This window comes from Chiloscyllium punctatum, chromosome 44, assembly GCF_047496795.1.
Source record: "Chiloscyllium punctatum isolate Juve2018m chromosome 44, sChiPun1.3, whole genome shotgun sequence".
Taxonomy (NCBI): Eukaryota; Metazoa; Chordata; class Chondrichthyes; order Orectolobiformes; family Hemiscylliidae; genus Chiloscyllium; species Chiloscyllium punctatum.
In genome coordinates this window covers 53,836,348-53,856,823 of record NC_092782.1, presented here as the reverse complement: position 1 = coordinate 53,856,823, position 20,476 = coordinate 53,836,348, and the positions used below count along the sequence as shown (strand labels likewise).

At 43.5% G+C, this 20,476-nt stretch overlaps 1 protein-coding gene across 29 annotated transcripts in view; it reads left to right on the top strand.

Moving 5' to 3' along the window:
* The window catches only part of celf2 (cugbp, Elav-like family member 2), a 985,143-nt gene that overhangs the window by 769,662 nt on the left and 195,005 nt on the right, over positions 1 to 20,476 (top strand). For all 29 annotated transcript variants that reach the window (XM_072562980.1, XM_072562977.1, XM_072562973.1 and 26 more), the window contains one exon: positions 18,059 to 18,255. In XM_072562980.1, the coding sequence (XP_072419081.1) occupies positions 18,078 to 18,255 (178 nt within the window). In that variant the 5' untranslated portion in view covers positions 18,059 to 18,077. The remainder of the gene's footprint in view (positions 1 to 18,058; positions 18,256 to 20,476) is intronic.

Below are 20,476 nucleotides of genomic sequence, written 5' to 3'. Positions count from 1 at the left end.
AAGATTCATTAATGGTGCTTGTTATTCTGACATGCATATCAGCAAATCCTTGGCATTACAATTCTTTTCCCTTTCATGATTGTTTGTGTTTATTCCGGTCATAAGCAGAAATTTGCTGGAAAAGCTCAGCGTCTGTAAAGGGAAATCAAAGTTAACGTTTTAGGTCCTCAGAACTGGTGGTAGCTAGGAAAGCGTCAGTTCTTAGGCTGAAGACATAAAGGGTTTGGGGAGGGGGTACGGAGTAAATGATAGGTGGGGATAGAGCTCAAAGAGAGAAAAGAACAGTTGGACAGACAAAGGAATAGATTAGAATCTGGCTATGAGGCTGATTAGCTACTTATGGGGACTGTTAATGGCTAACAATGGATTGTGTTTATTAGCAGACATTGTGATAACAAGGCCTGTTGTGTGGTAATAGGGACTAGGACATGGGAGAGTTCAGGCCCTAAAGTTATTGAACTTGATATTGAGTCCAGAGGACTGCAGGGTCCCCAAGTGGAAAATGAGATGCTGTTCTTCCAGCTTGTGCTGAGTTTTGTTGGAGTACTGCAACAAGCCCAAGGTAGAAATGTTGGCCAGAGAATAGGGTGGTGTGTTGAGGTGGCTGGTCATAGTTGGGTGAATGTTCATACTGCATCATTGACACAGCACTCCTGCCAGCTCCGTGAGCTTCAGAATAAAATGGGCTCCAATTCTGTCCTGCTCCCTAACCTGCAAGTTTTTGTCAGTGCATGACATGAATTATCTTCTGAAACATTCATTGATCCACAAGTGGTGGCAAAACATGAAGAGACTTTGGATAAGTGGCAACTGTGGTTAGCCCTGCTCCCTTAGCATCCCAATGTCTTAAGGCACCTCAGAAGCATTATCAAATAATATTTGACACCAAACTACAAAGAAAGATGTTGGAGCAGACAATCAAAAGCTTGACCCAAATAGTTTTGTTTTAAGGTAAGTTTTAAAGGAGAAACTAGAGAAAAAACATTTAGGGAGAGAATTCAAGAATTTGGAGTCAAGTAAGGTTGCTTATGGTGGAGTGATTAAAATTAGCGTATTCAAGGTGTCAACATTGGAGGGACGCAAAGGGTGTGGGGTGTAAGTGTGATGACATGGATGGATTTGAAAGCAAGAATGGGAATTCAAACGGGGGCATTATTTGACTGGGCGCCAGTGTAATTCAGCAATTGCAGAGGGTGCTGGGTAAATGGGATTTGGTGTGAGTTAGGATTTGAGCAGCAGAGCAGTGGATGGCCTCATGTTTACAGAGGCTAAAATGTTAGTCAGCCAAGAGTGCATTGAAATAGCGATGTCTCACGGTAACAAAGAAGTACAGCAGAGTGTACAGTGAGCTGAAGCAGAGGCAAAATTGGGAAGTCCTGGAGGAGGAAGTAGGCGGTCTTCATGATGGTGTGAACGTGTGGTTGTAAGTTCATCTCTGGGTTAAATGTGAGTTCAAGATTGCCAATAGTTTGCTTCAGCTGGCAGGTTGTTGTCTAAGAAGGTAAGGAGTGGATTTTGTGGAGGGAGATCAAAGAAAGTAGTTTCAGTCCTTCACTCATTTATTTGGAGGAAATTTCTCCCCCTTCAGGTCTGGATGCCAAGTGAGCATTCTAACGAGTTTGCAATGAGGAAGAGGGGTGAGAGAGAGGTGGCTGTGAGCTGTGGCCAGCTGTCATCAGTGTGCTTATGGAAACTGAAGCTACATTTTCAAATGATTCTGCAGTGGAGGAAACCCTGAGAGAGAATGTGTGCAGGAGCAGAAAGATGAAGCATAGTAATCTGCTAAGTGTGGGTACGTCTTGAAGGCTGGTTTGAGACCCTCATGCAAACCATGAATACATTAACAAAATCCGTTCCATTGTCTGATTTTATTGGCAGGAAATAACTCATCAGCTCTTGACAAGCTTGTTTTTTTTAAAATATTATAGTTAGAATAGGTTGAGTAATTTGGTGATTAAAAGATGACCGTTAAGTAGGAAATAACTTAGATGTGTTTAAACAATTTAAACACATTAGTGGATTTGCTTAATTGAATAGAACTTCTGATTATCTTGATATGCCACTGAAGTTCTGTTAATAGTTCATTTGCATACTGGTCTTGTGTATACAGCAGTGTTGAGATTAAATGAATAGAATGACCCTTGAGTTAATCCATAACTATTCATTAGAGTTTATAAAAAAGACTCTTCATTGGCCAATGTCTTTAGGGTCGTTCTTTAGTTAATTCAATTTAAACCTACCCACTCGGTCCCTATTACTGAGATAGTTCATGGATCAGTCCAGGTCTACAGGACAATGCTTTGATCACTTGCAGCCTATAAAGCAATCCAGGTCAGTAATCTGCTTCTTGGTCCCATAAGTGCAGCCTGTGATTAATGCTTAATGATTAATGGTCAATGATTAATGGTTAATTCAGTCAAAGAAGTAGGGTTCAGTGCTGTCCTGATGAACCAGGTCTCAAATTGAAAAGTGAGGGCTGATTTCAGGTGTTAAGTATTTGAGAGGATAAATACAAAAGAAGAGGAATCAAAGTGCCATCATTGGATTAGAGCTACATTATTTAGGAGCTAGAATCAGAAAGCTCTGTGTCACGCAAAGGATGGTACAAATTTGGAACTCCTGCCACTCTCACTCTGAAAGGCTGGGGGGGACAATTGGAGTGTTCAGGATTGAGATGGACAGATTTTCACCACAAAATCAAGTCAGGGGAAAGGCAGTGGAGTTGTGTTTAGAGAGATAGAGACTGTCACCCTCCCAATACTGCAGTAAGTGTATTAAGAGCCACTTAATCTGTTTTGTGTCATTGGAAGGAATTGCTCCCCTTTTTGCTGATGACATATCCCAGACTCCGTTTTCCAGTGTACCCCCCCCCCGCCCCAGTAATGGGAACTCAGTCCCAAAATGAAAATTTAAATACTTTGTGGTGAGAGAGAAATCTGCTCTTGGGGTGCTAAAGTTTTGTTTGTCTTTTTAAAAGTTGGCAATAAACAGCTGAGTAAGATTGCACTGTTGGGTTGGTTCTCTATGAAAATACTTATTGAGGCAGATTTGTACCAGCAAAACATTGTTTTTGCATGGTCTCAATGTAATAAAAGAGAAATTCACAACGTGTCATCAATTCCCACGTGGCTGCAGCTGTGATTACAGAACATCCCTGAGCACTGACTCCACAGGAAGGGAAGTATTCTTGGGTTAGGCTGGGCCAGGAAATGTCAGCCTGTTCCTGGCAATGTAGCATGCCTGTTGACAAATACCAGAACGGCCCTTTTCAACATCTCTACAAAATTATTAACAATTCAGCACAGTTGAATTGGAAGGATGCCTCCAGGATCCACATTTGAGGAAACCCAGAGGCTCATCTTCTCCACTTCCCACTCAAACCCAGACTCTGAAGTTGGTTTGTCTCCAGGCATTTGTGGAATACACTAGCAATTGACTGATTTGTGATTGGTCTCCTAACCCACGCTGCAAACCGGCAATAGAACTCCGACTGCTGGACATTCCTGAATCTGGGTTTTCAGGTCACCTGTTCACCATGATGACCACATAGCAGTATGTTTGGAATCCATTACAGTGATTGGATAGGGTTGAGATTGTTATATATCTTCATGGAGCAGCATGACTATCTGAGCAATCCAAAGCCAGTGAGTCCATGTATTTGTTGCTCGAGCTGATGTTTCCATTGTCTTTACTTGACAGAAGAGTTTTCGATACCACTTCCCTGCCTTCCCACTTTGCAGGTTGATCATAATCTCAGTTCTTGAGGACACTGGGGATACAGAGCTCAAGGATATCCTTCAGCTAAAGGGAGCTGAACCATCTTAAAGATGTGTCTTTCCCCCCCCCTACCCCCACCCCTCCTTTAATGGTTCCAGGTTCTTCCAGTTGTCTCTTATCTGAAATCCCAGTGCATTAGATTCATCCTGAGCTTTCAGTGTAATTTTGGACGTGCTCCCTTTGTTCTGCTGATGAGATTTATTTTTGGATGGTGTTTCAGATTTTTTTCATAAATTGCAGTGAATGATCTTGTGTACCTTTCGTTCATCCACTTTAAATCTCAAAAGTTCGAGTTTCTTTAGTCTTGATTCAGCCCTCTTGATGAGGTAGGGAAATGACTGTCATTATCCCACTGTGATGTCTTGTCATTGATTTAAAAACCTACAGATATTAAATGTACAAAAGGTCATTCAATAAGAGTGGTCACCTTGGGAGTTGGATCCCAATAATGGCTGGCTGTTTCACAAGGCAGTGGAAAAAATAAAATTCAGCACGCTATCCCTAAAATCATACATTGTATGCATTGCAAGCTAAAATTGTAAATGTACTCTCCATCGTCTGTATTTTGGCATGAATCTTCCATTTCTCATGCATATTGTGTTTAATTTTTCTGAAAATCTGTACTTTGAAGCATTTACCGACATTACAGGTGATCATATCTACTTTGTGGTAATATATCTATGGATTAGCGTTCACATGTGCTCGGAAACCAGCAACCTCGAAACCAAGTGGAGTGCCTAGCAAGCCAACAGGACCAGAGGGATTGAATTTTCTCAGCACATGTGGCCGCTGGAGCTGATACATCATTTAAACCATTGATTCATCCACAACGTGCTGGAGAGTAGAATGTTCGATTCTAACATTGGGCTCAAGAATCGAATACATTGAGAGTCTGGAGTGAGTCCAGACTGCATTAATCTGAAATTAATTTGATTCTGAATGACTCCATCTGTCTATGTTAAAGGAAGCTCAAGACTTTTTGATGAAGTGTGATTGACTCATGATGCAAGCTCCCCAAGCCAGATGGGGCGTCAAAAGTGAAAGAAATAACCAGGGGGAAGAAAAACAAAAAAACGACTGTTAATGCCAGGGATTAGGGAAAGGTCATTTTAATATTCTGAAGCATATTGCATGCTTTGATGGATGTGCACTGCTTTTGGGTCACATGCTGCAGTTAGCACCTTCTTTTCTGACCTGCTGAAGCCAATGGAGAATCATTTTTCTTTCAGCTGTTTGCTATGAATCAAACCTTTCACTTTGATAACATTTGTTTCATGAGTGAGTTTGCAAAATGAGCAGCCAAGCGGTGAATTGACAGACTAACAGTGTTGGTGAGAGGCACATTTGCAGGCAGGCACACTGTGGAACAGTCCTGTAGTGAGCTTGGAAAACTTCATTCGACAATTAGTCAGAGACAGTTACTTAAGGATCAGGGTTGGTGGGGGTGAGGGGTGTGGGGTGAGAGAAAAACCATCAAATGTCCTGCCAATCATTGTTTGTTCCCTCGGTAATTCTTTCTTTGCTTTGACACTGTTGCTGCACCTCTCTCTCTCTCGTCCCACAACCTAGTGAGATTTGTTCTGTTACACGTATGGTGTTCCACTGTGGGGTTCGTTTCTAACACTGAGGCACTTTGTCAGCAATGAGGATCCATTAGCTCAGTTGGCTGGATAGCTAGGCTGTGAGGCAGAGTGATATGAACAACGCTGGGTCAGTTCCTGCACTGGCTGAAGTTACCATCGAGGAATCTCTTTCTCAACATCTTCCCTTGCCTGGAGTGTGGTGATCTTCAGTTTAACCTACCCCCAGTCACCTCTCTCTGAGAGACCAGCCCTTTGATTCAGTGGAACTATGGCTTTAATTTACCAAATGATCCTCGTCAAAGCTCTTACCAATCAAGTGATGAGGGACTTTGAATGTTTTACTGCCCTCCACTCTGTGTCATCATTCCACCACCTCTTACATGGCAAGGGGCAGATGCCTGATAGTAAACAAGAGCATTGCTAATAAATACTGAAAAAGGTGTTGCTGGAAAAGTGCAGCGGGTCAGGCAGCATTCAAGGAACAGGAGAATCGATGTTTCGGGCGTAAGCCCTTCTTCAGGAATCAGACGACTCCCTCGTCAGGTCCACACCCCCCCCACCAACCCAACCTCCACTCCCGGCATCTTCCCCTGCAACCGCAAGAAATGCAAAACTTGCGCCTACACCTCCCCCCTCACTTTCCTCCATGGCCCCAAGGGATCCTTCCATACCCACCACAAATTCACCTGCACCTCCACACACATCATTTACTGCACCCAATGCGGCCTCCTCTACATTGGGGAGACAGGCCGTCTACTTGCGGAACGTTTTGGAGAACACCTCTGGGACACCCGCACCAACCAACCAACCCAACGACCCCGTGACTGAACACTTTAACTTCCCCCTCCCACTCCGCCAAGGACATGCAGGTCCTTGGCCTCCTCCATCGCCAGACCATGGCAACATGATGCCTGGATGAAGAGCGCCTCATCCTCCGCCTAGGAGCCCTCCAACCACAAGGGATGAATGCAGATTTCTCCAGCTTCCTCATTTCCCTTCCCCCCCACCTTATCTCAGTCCCAACCCTTGGACTCAGCACTGCCTTCTTGACCTGCAATTTTCTTCCCGACTTCTTCACCCCCATCCCCTCTCCGGCCTATCACCCTCACCTTAACCTCCTTCCACCTATCGTATTCCCAACGCCCCTCCTCCCTACCTTTTATCTTAGCCTGCTTGGCACACCTTCCTTAATCTGCAGTCCTCACTTTCTCCCATTGCTAATAAATGCAGCAACTCTGGCTGAAAGCACAGAACTGTCAAGTCAACTAGCCAGATTTAAATAGCTGAGTATTGAAACACTGTTTTGCTTGAAAGGATCTATCTTGGGGAGTAGTTAAGAAGACCCAGAAGAAATGTGGCAGAATTTCTCTCCAGAATGTATAGCAATGTCACAATCTACGGGGAGCAGTTTGTAAACAAGCTCTGAGAAGAATGTTCTTGTTTGCAGGAATGGCTTTTCACAGTCTCTGCTTTTTAATGCTGTTAACTGTTCATGTCTTTCTACTGGTTATGAATTTCTCAGCTGGTCAGATAAAGAGTCAACTTTTTATAGTGGAATCTTCTGGTAAGTTACGCAAATCTTTAAATCCTCATCAGTTTGGGACTTAGCAGTGCTTCACCTTAACCTCTCCTCACGACTCCTGGCTGCAGTGTACTACAAATTTATAACTGGATCATCCCATGCCTCATTCCTGGCCTTAGTGCCTGAGAAGTGATAAAGGCACTGCAGAATGGAGGTCAGACAATGGCCAAATATTTTGCTTTGGCCCCAATAGAAAATAGACTCCAATGTGACTCCATATTGTGCTGGATGTTCAATAGACCATCAGTTTGGCCCATATGATTTACAGATACTGATTTCTATCCCGTTACCAGAGCTGATGAAAGATGACTGATAGTTTGAGGGAGCTGCTTTCCCGGACCCACTGCTCCCAGAACTGTAGTTAACAGCCTCAGCAAAATGAGATAGAGACACAGCGATTTCACAACACCCAGACTGGATGTTCAGGAGAGGTTTCCAATGGTAGGAGAGACTAGGACCTGAGGGCACAGCCTTAGAGTAAAGGGAAGACCTTTTAGAATGGAGATAAGGAGAAACTTCTTCAGCCAGAGAGTGGTGAATCTATGGAATTCATTGTCACAGAAGGCTGGGGAGGCCAGGTCATTGAGTATATTTAAGACAGAGGTAGGTAGGTTCTTGAGTATCAAGGGTTATGAGGAGAAAGTGGGAAAGTGGAGTTGAGAAACTTATCAGCCATGATTGAATGGTGGAGCAGACTCGATGGGCTGAATGTCCTAACTTCTGTTTCTGTGTCTTATGGTCTTATAAACTTTCAATTGTTTTTAACTTCTGGCCACTGAATGAATGCTCCCACAGCCACGTTTAGGGGATCATACTCGATGAGCGAATGTGCAGGAACAGGGTGTGGTCAATCCTTCTTCTGTAAACAATCTTTTTGCTGCCAAACCCAGCTTTCAGGACATTCTCCAATCCAGGGAGTTGTTACATTTGCTTGTTCCAAAATATTAGTTCCATGCAGTTCTGCGTAGAAATAGGGACAGGGCTAATTGAAAGATGTTCAATTGGTCACTCAGGGTGGTTCATAGATCACTGAGGAGTTTAAAGGTGGCAGACAATGAGACTGGAGGCCAGTGGGTGTGAGAGAGAAGTTGGGCAGTGATGCTTTGAGCTGTCCTGCTGAGAAGACAACCAAACTACATCGGTTCCACATAGGGGTATCAATGTGAAGTCATTGGACAGTTCTCTGTGCTGTCGGACTCTGGCAGGAATTCTAGGAGCTAGAAGGCAGCTAAATGTTGAAGTTAGGTTTCTGGAAAGTTTCCAGTAGCTATGGGAGCTCAGAACAAGCAGTGTGCCACTAACAATTTAGCGCAGCCAAAGGCGGGGTTTGAAAACCCCTCAGGCAGTATTTGCTTGATGCGTCTGAGTAAGTCCAGAGCTTGGGGTAGGGGTGGGGAAGAAAGTTCTGGCTTGGTGAAGCCAGCTGTCGGTGAAAAGCTGGAATTGTGCCTGTGAGTAAGCATTGGAGTGCAATTTCTGGAACCCAGGGAAACACAAAGCCAAGAAAGGACAGTGATTCACCAGAATGGGAGCAGTTATTGGGAGAGCATGATGGATCAGCACGAGAAGATATTTTAAGGCCAGATCAGCAAATATGAAGAATACAATTCTTCATTCCCTTGTATTCCCTTGTGAGATTTGATGATCAACTGTGTTATTAATATTGGAGGAGAATTGCTGTGAAATCCATGAGTTGTGTCAAATTTGCTTTTGTTGGGTGCAGTGTGTTCAATCGCAGTGAATTTACCCTTATTTGTCATTTGTTAATTCTGGGTGTTAGAATATAAGATGTGTACATGTTGCATTAGTGTTCTAACATGTAGGGTAAAATTTATTGTTATTTGTTCCAAACTGTGCAATCTTGTGGCTTTATTCTCTTGGTAAATTCCCTGGATCTCCTACTTTACTTTTATTAAAAGAAAAACAAAATTGCCAATGTCTGAATCATAACAGGGTCTCATTGGAGTTCAGTAACCCTGTTGCGAAGTTTGATCTGTTATTGTGAATGGCCCAGTAGCTAGACCCATGTTGCCAACTCGATATAAACACAAATATAAAACAGGAAGTGCTAGAGAAACTCAGCAGGCCTGGTAGCATCTGTGGAGCATGAAACAGTGTTAATGTTGAGAGTCTGATATGAGTCTTCTACAATTTGATTCTTTCCCCACAGTATTTGATTTTATTATATATAAGCTCAGATCTCATTAATTTATTTTTGAATCAGAGCAATGTTTTGAGCTTTCATTGGGATCTTTTAATTATTGCAGTCCTGTCCCACCTAATGAGCATGGCTCGGGCAGCTGCTTTAATGTAGGAAAGCGACAAAAGTGTACAAAAGAAAAACTACAAGTCTATATATGAGCTCGTTGCCTAGTCTATGCATTTTATTGAGGCAAAAGCCCACCTGAAAATGATTTTAAAATGTTACCCTGGTGACAAGTTAGACAGACCAATGTTTTAAACATTATCGCTGACCTTTAACGCTGTTAAAATGAATTTAATGGGCTTTTAACTGTAATGTGTGGCGTGAAAAGGTTTTACTCTGCAGTTGTTTTCAAAATTACTGCCCACCATTAAGATCCATTTCCATCTCACTCCGACTGCTGTTTCCAACACAACTGCCAATTGTTGTGTCTTAGTATCAGTTGTCCGCTTGTCTCCAAGAAACACTAAGTCTTGCTTTCATCCAGCCCCTTGCTGTATTCCACCTGACGCAAACTGCAGGCCATCAATCTCCTACCCTATATCAAGTGTTGCTCACCCCAACTCTTGTTAACCTCCCAGTTTCACTGCGCGTTGACTTCTGAACCACTCCTCCCACCATCCAAACCCATTTACAAATAACACCTTGGCTTGGTTCCATCCTGCCTCTACAATCTCTTTCCGCTCTGTCTCAACGCAATCCTTGCACAGCCCACATTCAGAATTGGATGGGCAAATCGGGGTCAATCATGTGGATGTAGGAACAGCAAGTTGGTGCTTATGGAGAGCAGATTTTTTTGAATGGTAGCTGTCTCACACAGGATAGAAAAATTCAGGCAAGTATGGAAGAGAAAGTAGTTCCATGAGTACAAACCCAATTTAACTGGTGGAGGGTGAATGCATTACTGGGATTGAAAATAAGTTTTTAAGTGTTCGCGCTCAGTCCGTTTTTAATCTGTGGACTTCTGGCTGATATGGGCTTGGGCATAGGAACTGCGATCTTGAACTTTGCTGCTGGCACGAAAGTAGGGATTTGTTAAATAATGAGGACCTCAGGAAAGTATGGTTCATAGATAGATAGGTAAATGGCTAAAGCTACTTAATATATTAAAAATTACACAACACCAGGTTTTTGTCCAATAGGTGTATTTGAAATCACAAGCTTTCAGAGCGATTTATTTTTACCAATCCAACTCTAGCACTCCCACATCTTAAGTATAGTGAAGTGTAAGGTAACACATTTTGGGAATGTAAATGGGGAATGAGACTGTATAAACCATGGATAGAGGATGTGGAGGGATAAGAGTGAGGCTTAGTAATTCATGTATGTCAGGACAAGTTCCAACGCCATATTCTTAATGTGTTGCTGCTCTTCGTGGGAATGGGAGGCCAGCAGACAACAGCGGCTTTGGGCACACAGAAGAAAATTTACCCAAGCACGTCAGCGCTTGGGTAGGTGCAGGTTAGTCTGGTCACTTGTTCAGCACAATACTCTGGTAATCATTCTGCATTCAAGTAGCACCTTTATTCCCCCATCTCCCACACTGCCCAGCTTTCTCTTCTGAGCTTGTGTTTGAGGTTTGGTGACTTGGCCTGAACCTGATAAAAGGTGATGATTTGCAGCAAAACAAAAATCAGAATCTGATATGATGAACTTGCTGCGTCTTCTTCAAAGTTTTAGAAAACTGCATATGATTTGAGATGTTACTGGGAAAGTGAATACTTGACCTGGGGCACAGGCCAGCATGGTGACTCAGTAATGAGCACTGTTGCCTCACAGCGCCAGGGACACGTGTTTGATTCCAGCCTCGGGTGAGTGTCTGTGTGGAGCTTGCACGTTCTCCCCATGTCTGCGTGGGTTTCCTCTGGGTGCTCTGGTTTCCTCCCGCAATCCAAAGATGTGCAGGTTAGGTGAATCAGCCATGCTAAATTGCCCCATAACGTTCAGGGATATGTAGGTTAGGTTCATTAGTCAGGGGTAAATGTAGAGTAATGGGGTACGGGAACAGGTCTGGACTGGTTACTCTGAGGGTCAGTATGGACTTGTTGGGCCTGAAAGGCCTGTTTCCACACTGTAGGGATTCTATGATTTTGCTTTTCTGAGTTTAAATTTTGCTGCTTTGTGTCAGTGTAGGCACTAATTCAGTGAGTGGAATTCATAGGAGCAGAGGATCTGGGACCTAGAGTAGGCCTTTTGGCCCTTTTTGAGTCTGCTTCCCCATCTTCAATCTGGTTGTAGTCTCCACTCCACTACCTTGTCTACATCCTACAACTCTTGACTCGCTTGGCAAGAGCCAGCCTCTGCTTACCTCCTGAGGAGGAGAATTCCAAAAAACCATCTATACTCTGAGGAAAGTAGCTATCCCAACCTTCCGATGCACCAAAGCGTTAATTCAAGTAAGAAATGGCTGGTTGGGATTTGAGCAGAGAAATACCTTGGCGTTGCTTCTGCCAATGTAACTCAGTGTCACATCCACTTATTTTAAATGGAGAAATGCTTCTTTAAAATGTCAATCCGGTGTGTTTAACATCCACATGTTAATATCGCTGACAGCAATTGTTTCCCAATTTGTTCACATGTATTGCTACCCATTTATCACTTGTCAAAGGTTATGCTCATGAAAGACCTGATTCTTCAGTATTTCAGGTAGGTCTGAGTACATTACAGGGTTTATTTTAACCTGACCAAACCGATTGGGTCAATTGTCCACTGGATTTTGTAGTGAGGTCAGTACAATGTGAAAAGCCAGGGTGCAGTGGCTAAATTTTCTTTTAAATTTGTTCATAGGATCAGGTCACTGCTGCCTGGACAAGCATTTATTGCCCATCCCTAATTGCCCAGAGAGCAGTTGAGTCAACCACTTTGCTACATATAGGCCAGACCGGGTAAGGATGCCAGTTTCCTTCCCGAAAGGACATCGGTGAACCAGACGGGTTTTTCCCAATAATGACATGGTCGTCATTAGGCTCTTGATTGATAGATTTTTGTTAAAAATTGAAATCAAATTCCACCATCTGTCAGGGCAGGATTTGAACCCAGGTCCCCAGAGCAGCATCAACGTTGCTGGCTTAACAGTCCGGCAATTATACCACTAGGCCATCGCTTCCCTGTGGTCAAAGGGAGTGACTGAATGATTGGATCCCTCACTTCAGTTAACATGGTACTGTCAACCGTGTCGAGTAGGGTCAGAGCAGGGGATGGTAGTGGGTCTCTCTTCCTCCAAAAATCTCTCTCAACAAATATCAACCATCTTGTGGACTTGCAAGCTCATTTTGTTCTGAAGGTGACTCTGAAACTTTCCCTCTTGATACAGAGGATTTGAACTCCTGATTACCAAGCTGTTGTGTAGGACTGAAACTGCGATATAACCATACCATCCAGGGTTTATATATTAAACTGAGAGTTATCACTGCAGTGCAGTATGATTAACTGCAGATGTTAGCTTGATTGGACTATTTCTAGACTTGGCTTCAGAACAAAAAGATATTAAAATGAAAGGGAAAGAAATGTTTGAAAGTGTAGGTTGCTGAAATCCGGTATACATCATTATGGATACAATCAAAAGTACCTCGTACAGGCGTGGGGATTTCTTCCTGATTTGATGTTCTTTAAATATCTTGATGTATGTTCTTGCATTCATTTTTTTTTCTTGTGAAATTCAAATTAAAATGATAATTGTAACAATCCATCTTTAAAAATAGGGATAATCACTTTGAAGACATACTTCGACACGAGGGAAAAGTTCTTTCTCCAGCATGTATGTCAAAGGGCCTCAACTCTGATTTCAGTGAGAATCAGATCGAGAGGAAATTGGTGATTTGTGTTTTCACTCTCGCTGAACAATATGATTTGACTTTTCAGAGGGCTCCCCACCGCTTCCCAAAAAAATGTAAAATCCTCTTTATGGAACTGTTTCTTATCTTAACACATCATCTCACTAGACATCGAGGGCTTGGTGACTGCTTTGGTGAAGTTGTGATTTAGTAGCTCTTCAGATGCCAGGTAGAATACTCACTGTGCTGGACTCCAGCACTCAGTCTCTGGGCTAACCCTCTGGAACAAATGCAGGCTGACTGGTCCCTTCTGATGGTTGGGTTTCACTATAGGAAACCACAGATGCAGACCCTTAGGATGAGATGCTACAGATTTTGTTTTTATTTTGCTTATGTTTATGCCCTTTTCTGCCTGTGCAGTAATTTTATTCATTCCCCCTAATATCCATCCAATTGCCCTACCACCATTCCTTATGTGCCTTTACACCTCTGCATCGCACCTTTCCTAAATAAGGAATTTGGGATTGTAGCAGGAAGGGGGCATTGCGAATTTGATAGCTGTAAGCCGGAGGTCTAGAATTCAACCAGTGTAGCTGGTGGGGGCAAGGGGTACCTTTGTTTAAACTTCGGCTTGTGTTAATAGGGATGCAAGGGGATAGAATCGCCTGAGATGCTAGCAAGTGAATAGCTGACAGACATGCGCAGAGTAAGGAGCGAGGGGTGGCATTTCCACACAGCTGTTACCTCAGCACAATATAAGGCAGTGCTGGGTGTAATCAAGTTAATAATGGAGCAATTACATCCAGATGAATATCCGCTAAAGGCTTTTAAGAAGTGTCTTTTATTGCAAAGGCAAATGATTAAATGTACACAAGCGCATCAGTTTGACAGAAATGGTAAACGGGATGGTTTTAAAAAAAAAACTACAGGTTAGCCAAGCAGACGATGAATCGAGCTATTAAACTGACAAGTGGGATAGACCACAAATCTTCCTGTAATGTGAAAGATCTGGATGGGCCCGGGGTTGTGAGTGATGGTTCTGTACTTAAGTGATTACCAGAGAAGATTGGTGCCAGTTGAGATTGGCTGTGTTCTTTTGGTGCTCATGATCATATGCTCACTAGATCCCTGTGGTATTCAGACAGTACTGAGCCACCTAGTCACTGACTATGCTAATGTGTCAAATGATTACTGACAGCGGTCTGGGACGTTAACCGGGCAGGAGTCCAAATACAGGCATTGCTTTCAACTCACTGTGTCATGTTGGTCGTGACGTTTATGCTGAAATCCATAGATTTCTGATGGACCTCCTAAACGATGTCAGATGCCAATGCTGCCTCCCAAACGAAAATTGCACTGCAGAATTTCCAAGCTGTCGGCTGTGCTTGCATCCTGCTTAATCCATCACATCTCAACTGCATGCCTTAACAAAAACTGACTATCAGTTTTGGGGCCAGGATAGAGGAGAAATCCTTTCCCTTATGTATCAGGCTTTGGGGAGTTGTGGCAACATAGCTCGTTTTTGATTTTTAAATCTCTCGGCAGGGTAAGGGTTAAGAGTTTAAGGAAAGGACCAAAATTCCTTGCATTCTTTTGGAAGTGTTTCCTTTGTGCCTGGCAGCTGAAATTAATGTCCCTTGATTTATCTCATTTGTCCCTCATGTTGATCTCTAGGCATTTAGTGCTTCAGTTTTGAAGGCAGGGTCAGGGTCAACATCTTGCTGCATTGCAAGGAAAACCACGTTTCTGAATCTATCACAGTTCTGCACGCCTCCCCCCCCCCCCCCACTGTCTTGGAAAACAAAAACAGAGTATATTTAGTTTGTCCCTTTCAATGTCAGGTAGATATCCCAATAAAAGATGGAGCCCCTTCTATGAAAAGAAACACAAGATCCATTTTGTGCACAGTCAGATCAAACAAACAGCAATCAGAAATCTAGCAGATAATCTGTTGTGGCGGGAGTGATTTGAAGACCAATATTGGTCAGGCCATGAGGGAGAATTCCCCGGCTCTTCTACGGAATAGTCGCATTGGATCTTGTACCCGAGAGGGAAGATAGATCCTTGGCAAATAGGTGGAAATGTAAACACTACATAGGAGAATTCAGAGCTAAAGCTCTTCCTCCAGTCACCGGAGATGTTTCTCACTGTGGAACTCTGAGGCGAGAAGGCAAACATTGAAGTGGAATGCAGGGTTTTAGTTTGGGGTCTGACCCCTACACTGTGCAGGGTAGACAACGAGCAATGATTTTCCAATTGGCCAGCTGCTGACTAGACCTGAATAATGACAGCAGGGTGGGTGCCTTGAAGCTGGAGGTCCAATAGGAAGGCTTGGATCAAAAGGAGCAGCAGCCTGCCTTTCCGGGTAAGGCCTTGGGAGGGTGAGGGGTGGATGTGCAGGAGAAAGCAGGAACAGGGGATGCAGTTTGATAATCAGCCATGGTCACATTGGATACCAGTGCAGGCTCAAAGAGCTGATTGACCTCCTCCACGCATCTTCTGTGTTTCTAAATTCCCGCACTTACAACAAAGGACAGAGATGCCAGGCCACCTGCATCAATGGAGAGCTGCACTCCAGGGTGATGTGAGGGCCAGGCAGGCAGGGATAGTCTCAAAGCCGAGTAATGACCCTCACAGTCCACCGCCAGCAGCTGTCTATGTCTGGCTGACCTCCCAATGCTACAGGAGACCCTGCTGCCTACTGGCAAATTCCAGTGACATTTGGCTAACCACTGCTAAATAGGCAGATAATGCCAGTATAACCTTCCTTCATAGCCCTCTGTCTGCAAACTCCCCAAACAAGCCTAACCTGTACAAACAGACCTTGGGATGAAGGTTCATAGTTCCTTGAAAGTGGAGTTGCAGATAACCAGGGTGGTGAAGAAGGCATCAGTACATTGAGTATAGGAGTTAGGATCGGGTTTTGCGGCTGTACAGGACATTGGTCAGGCCACTTTTGGAGTACTGTGTTCAATCCTGGTCTCCCTGCTTATAGGAAAGCTGTTGTTAAACTTGGAAGGGTGCAGAAAAGATTTACAAGGATGTTGCCGGGGTTGGAGCGTTTGAGTTATAGGGAAAGGCAGAATAGGCCGAGGCCTGTTTCCCTGGAGAGTTGGAGGGTGAGGGATGACTTCATCGAGGTTTATAAAATCGTGAAGGGCATGGATAGGGTGAATAGCCAAGGCCTTTTCCCTGGGATAGGGGAGTCCAAAACTCGAGGATGTACGTTTAAGGTGAGAGGGGAAAGATATAAAAGAGACCTAAGGGAAAACTTTTTCACGCAGAGGGTGGTACGTGTATGGAATGAGCTGCCAGAGGAAGTGGTGAAGGCTGGTACAATTACAACATTTAAAAGGCATCTGGATGGATATATGAATAGGAAAGGTTTAGAGGAATATGGGCCAAGTACTGCCAAACCAGACCAGATTAATTTAGGATATCTGATTGGCATTATCAAGTTGAATCGAAGGGTCTGGTTTCAACTCTATGACTCTGTGTACAGATTATAAGACACCATTTTTGAGCAATTGGATGGTGATGATGGATATCGATATATCCAGTTGTGCAAAGCCCTGAAGAACACAAAATTGGTGTCTCTAGATCCATGTTCTACTAGGTTAGCTGCTCCCAGTCAGGTCAATGTTTAGAATTGTCATTGACTTTCAGTAAGAGAATAACATTAGGTGGAGTTTCCCATTCGTGCTAACCAGTGGGTGGTTCACCGTTGAATGCTGCATGCTGTAAAACATCCAAAAGGGATGCATTTGGCACTGCAGTGTTGCCATCATGGTTGATCGGCCTGTTGCTGTTTTGGCTTGCATGCACATAAAAGCTATTTTATTGAGAGATCGAGCAGAACTGCAGCTGAAGTGATCACGTTGAGGAGAAAGGGTAAAGCAGAAAGAGCTGAGGGACAGTCTACTCTGGTGACATTGCACATTCTGTTTCCACTGGGGGAGGACAAGGCCAGTTATGGCTGGTCAAAGTGATGAGCCAGTGAGTATCCCAGACCTATCAAACTAAGAGTTGTTTTGTTAAATTTGCGACTCATTTTGGGTTGGTCAGTATGCAAAATTGTCAAGCAGGTTGGGGTTAAGATTTCAAGCAGCTTTTCAATAGCTGCTCCAGACTGGTTAATGAAGTGTGCAATATTTTGTCAACCAATTTTTTTTTAAAAAAACAAGATTTGTTTATCAGATGTGTACAACAGGCTGTTTTCTGTGGGCTTGAAGCATTTGTGCATGTTTCACGATTCACCTCTTGATGACTAGATTTCAAAGCTGTATTGTTGTTGAGAGAGGTGTGTGGTGCTTCGGTCACAAGGCCTTGTGGTTGAATAGATTCGAGACACAGGAAGACCAAGTTGAGGAACGGAAGAGAACAGTTTGCATCAAGGAAAGAGCCAAGCTGAGATCTTCTCAAAAAGAGAGGAGGAATTTTCATATGCTTTGAATCCAGCCATTTGTCTGAGGTACTGTTTCATTGACAGACTAGGCCAGAGAGTGGACTGCAAATCCCTGTTGAAACAAACTCTTCTGTTTTTTTTAAAAAAAGTATTTTGCACATTGGAGTTGTTTGGGGTTCTGTACACTTCCTGTCATGTGCTGTCTTAACGCTTTGCCTCAACTTTAACTGCAGTGACAATGATCCTCACTTGAGAGCTGACTAACATGTAGTTATGACTTTAATTTGTATTATCTGCTTCTGATTAAGCTACCTAATGCAAGTCATGGTTGCATTTACATTACCTCTTATTGCACCACACTGAGTTGGGATCACTTTTGGAAAGCATTGCCATGTGGGCAAAAGTTGTGAAGTCACCACAGTCGATGAGTGCGTTTGGTTTGTCTCTCACAAGCCACCAATCTGCTCCATCCCCATCTGCACAGGTCTCCACTGCTGCTCTATGCAGGTGTGAACTATCCCTTGGACAATGCAAGAGCAGTGCGTCTGTTACGGAATAGTCACCAATGTATTAAAGAGACAATGTCAATGTTATGGGGGTAGGGGGGTGGGGCAGAGATGGTAACTTCACCCTACGGTGTCATTTTGCTCAGGAAAGCAGTGTTTTCTGTAACATGTTAATACAGGATGCCACTTCAATATGTTTCTAACCTGTTTTTCTTTTGTTCTACAACAGTAACGGTACAAATAACAAGATGAATGGTGCAATAGATCACTCGGACCAGCCAGACCCAGATGCCATTAAGATGTTTGTTGGCCAGATCCCAAGATCTTGGTCAGAGAAAGAATTAAAGGAGCTGTTTGAGCCGTACGGAACCGTGTACCAGATCAATGTCCTTCGAGATCGCAGCCAGAATCCTCCACAGAGCAAAGGTACAGAGATGGTTTTATTTGAATTGTGCAGATATACTCTTTACTGAAGTAAATACTTTAGAGACGTGCCCATTGGAGAACTTCTTTTTTCCAATTTCTTCATTTTCAGTCGACGTTCTACAGGTTTGTCTGGTGTGCAGAGCACAGAATGTGTTAAGTTCTGATCGTTCTGGTTAATGTAAAATGCATGATTTGCAAAACCTCTGAGAAGAAAAGGCAGCTTCAGGACATGAGATTCAAGGACATTTCAAAACCCGCCAGTGCTAGAAATGTGTCAGACAATATTCGGCAATGTTTAAAAAGCTGATTTTGCAGCTAGCAATTTGTGCTTTGCGTTGAATGAGTTCTGAGAAAGTGGGGGTTTGGATGGTACACTATATTGAAAGAGTGCTGAGGTCAGACAACACCTTTTACGACCAGAACGACATCTCAAAGCACCTTCCAAACAGTGAACTACTCTAGTGATGCAGTGATGATGTCCAGAGATACAGAGCTATTGTGAGAATGTTGTAATGCAGGGAATCCAGCAGCCAGCGTGCACACAGCGAGCAGCAAGTAAATAACTGACTCTGTTACCTGTTTTTTCGACGCCAGTTGAGGTACAAATGTTGACCAGAACCAACAATTGTAGCATTATTAAAATCAATTAAATGTGTCAACTTTGGCTCAGTTGGTAGCATCCTTGTTTCTGGGTTCAAGACCCACTCCAGGAATTGAAAACAAAAATCAAAGCTAGCACTGAGGGGCAGCTGGACTATCGGTGATGCTGCCTTTCGGTTTAATCAAAGGCCATTCTACCTGACTGGGTGGGTGTAAAAGATTCCGTTGTACTATTCCAAGTCGAGCGGGGGAGTTGTCCCTTGTGTTGTGGCCAAAATTTATCCCTCGACCCACAGAACAAAGACACATTTGTCTTCTCATTACCACACCACTACCTGCAGGAGCTTTCTGAGTGCAAATTGGCTGCTGCGTTACTTGAACTACCACACTGCTATAGTGAAAAAGCCTCCAAATGTATTTCATTGACTATAAAGACATCTGGTGGCTGTGAAAAATGCTGCATAATGCAAGTCTTCCTTACTTTTAGAAATCAGTGCTGTTTAAATTAAAGTCAGTAATTATGTTTTAATTAGTTTTGTTATTAGCCCCTCCTGTACCTTTTTATTTCACACATTACAAACCTTTGGGACCATCACCAAGCCTTCACATCTTGGATCCATTGTGCTGAAGGGAAATAAGGGAGAAATTCCCTTTCCAAATAAGTTTAGATTTCTGGGGATGCAAACAAATGTGAACTTGCTTGCAACAGATTGATCAAGTCAAGAGTGCTGACAATTTAAAGACCATAGTTATCCAGTCATCCTTGTGCCCCTTCATTTAAGCCCTTTCCAGAGCAAGTTTAATGCTGAAATGCTGACCATGTGTCCCATTAGAGTGTTGGAGCTTAAAAATAAAAGTTGAATTCCTGGCTGTTCTCCAAACCAAAATTCCAGTTTCTTGCCATCATAACAGGTGACCTAGTGTAGAATTACGCTGGTTCATGATCTTGTGTTACTCGAGATGAAGTTTTGCAGTGTTATTGGCCTACAGCCCCACTCTTCCCTGAGGGTGCAATGGGGCGATACAAGAGCCCAAACTGTTTCCAAGTCTGGCCGTGGCTCTGTAGATTTCAGGAATATTTCTGCAAAGTGCTCCTCCTATTGCATTATTATGCTCCTCATCCACCAGTCTTGCCCTGTGCATGAGCCATTTTGAGTATTGCTCCCCTCTCTTAGTTGCATGCAACTTGATTAGCTTGTAGGAGGAAAAGACGTTGGGCGGAGTCGCAGCTATCATGTGGCAGAATGGGATGATGCCCATCTTGGCATTGAGATTGACTTGCCACATCTTATGTGCTTTTCTCCATTGGTGGGGCCAGCTTCTCTCAAGGCAGCGGGCAGTTTGCATTCAACACTCACTCCTGCTCATTAAATGCCTTGTCAGCAACGCAACTCACCATGGACTGTGATCTTGCCAAACCTGCCGTACCGACTGACCACCAGAAACCCAGCATGGGAACCAGAACGGGTACTTGCCGGGTTCACCTCACTGGACACTGTGCGCCAACATCTTTGCGATGTTTATGTGCACCGACCATTCACACCCCATGCCCACAAACCTTTGTATCCAAGTGCCAGAACTCTCATGGCACTCCTCCTCCAGTCTATGCACAGGATGCTTC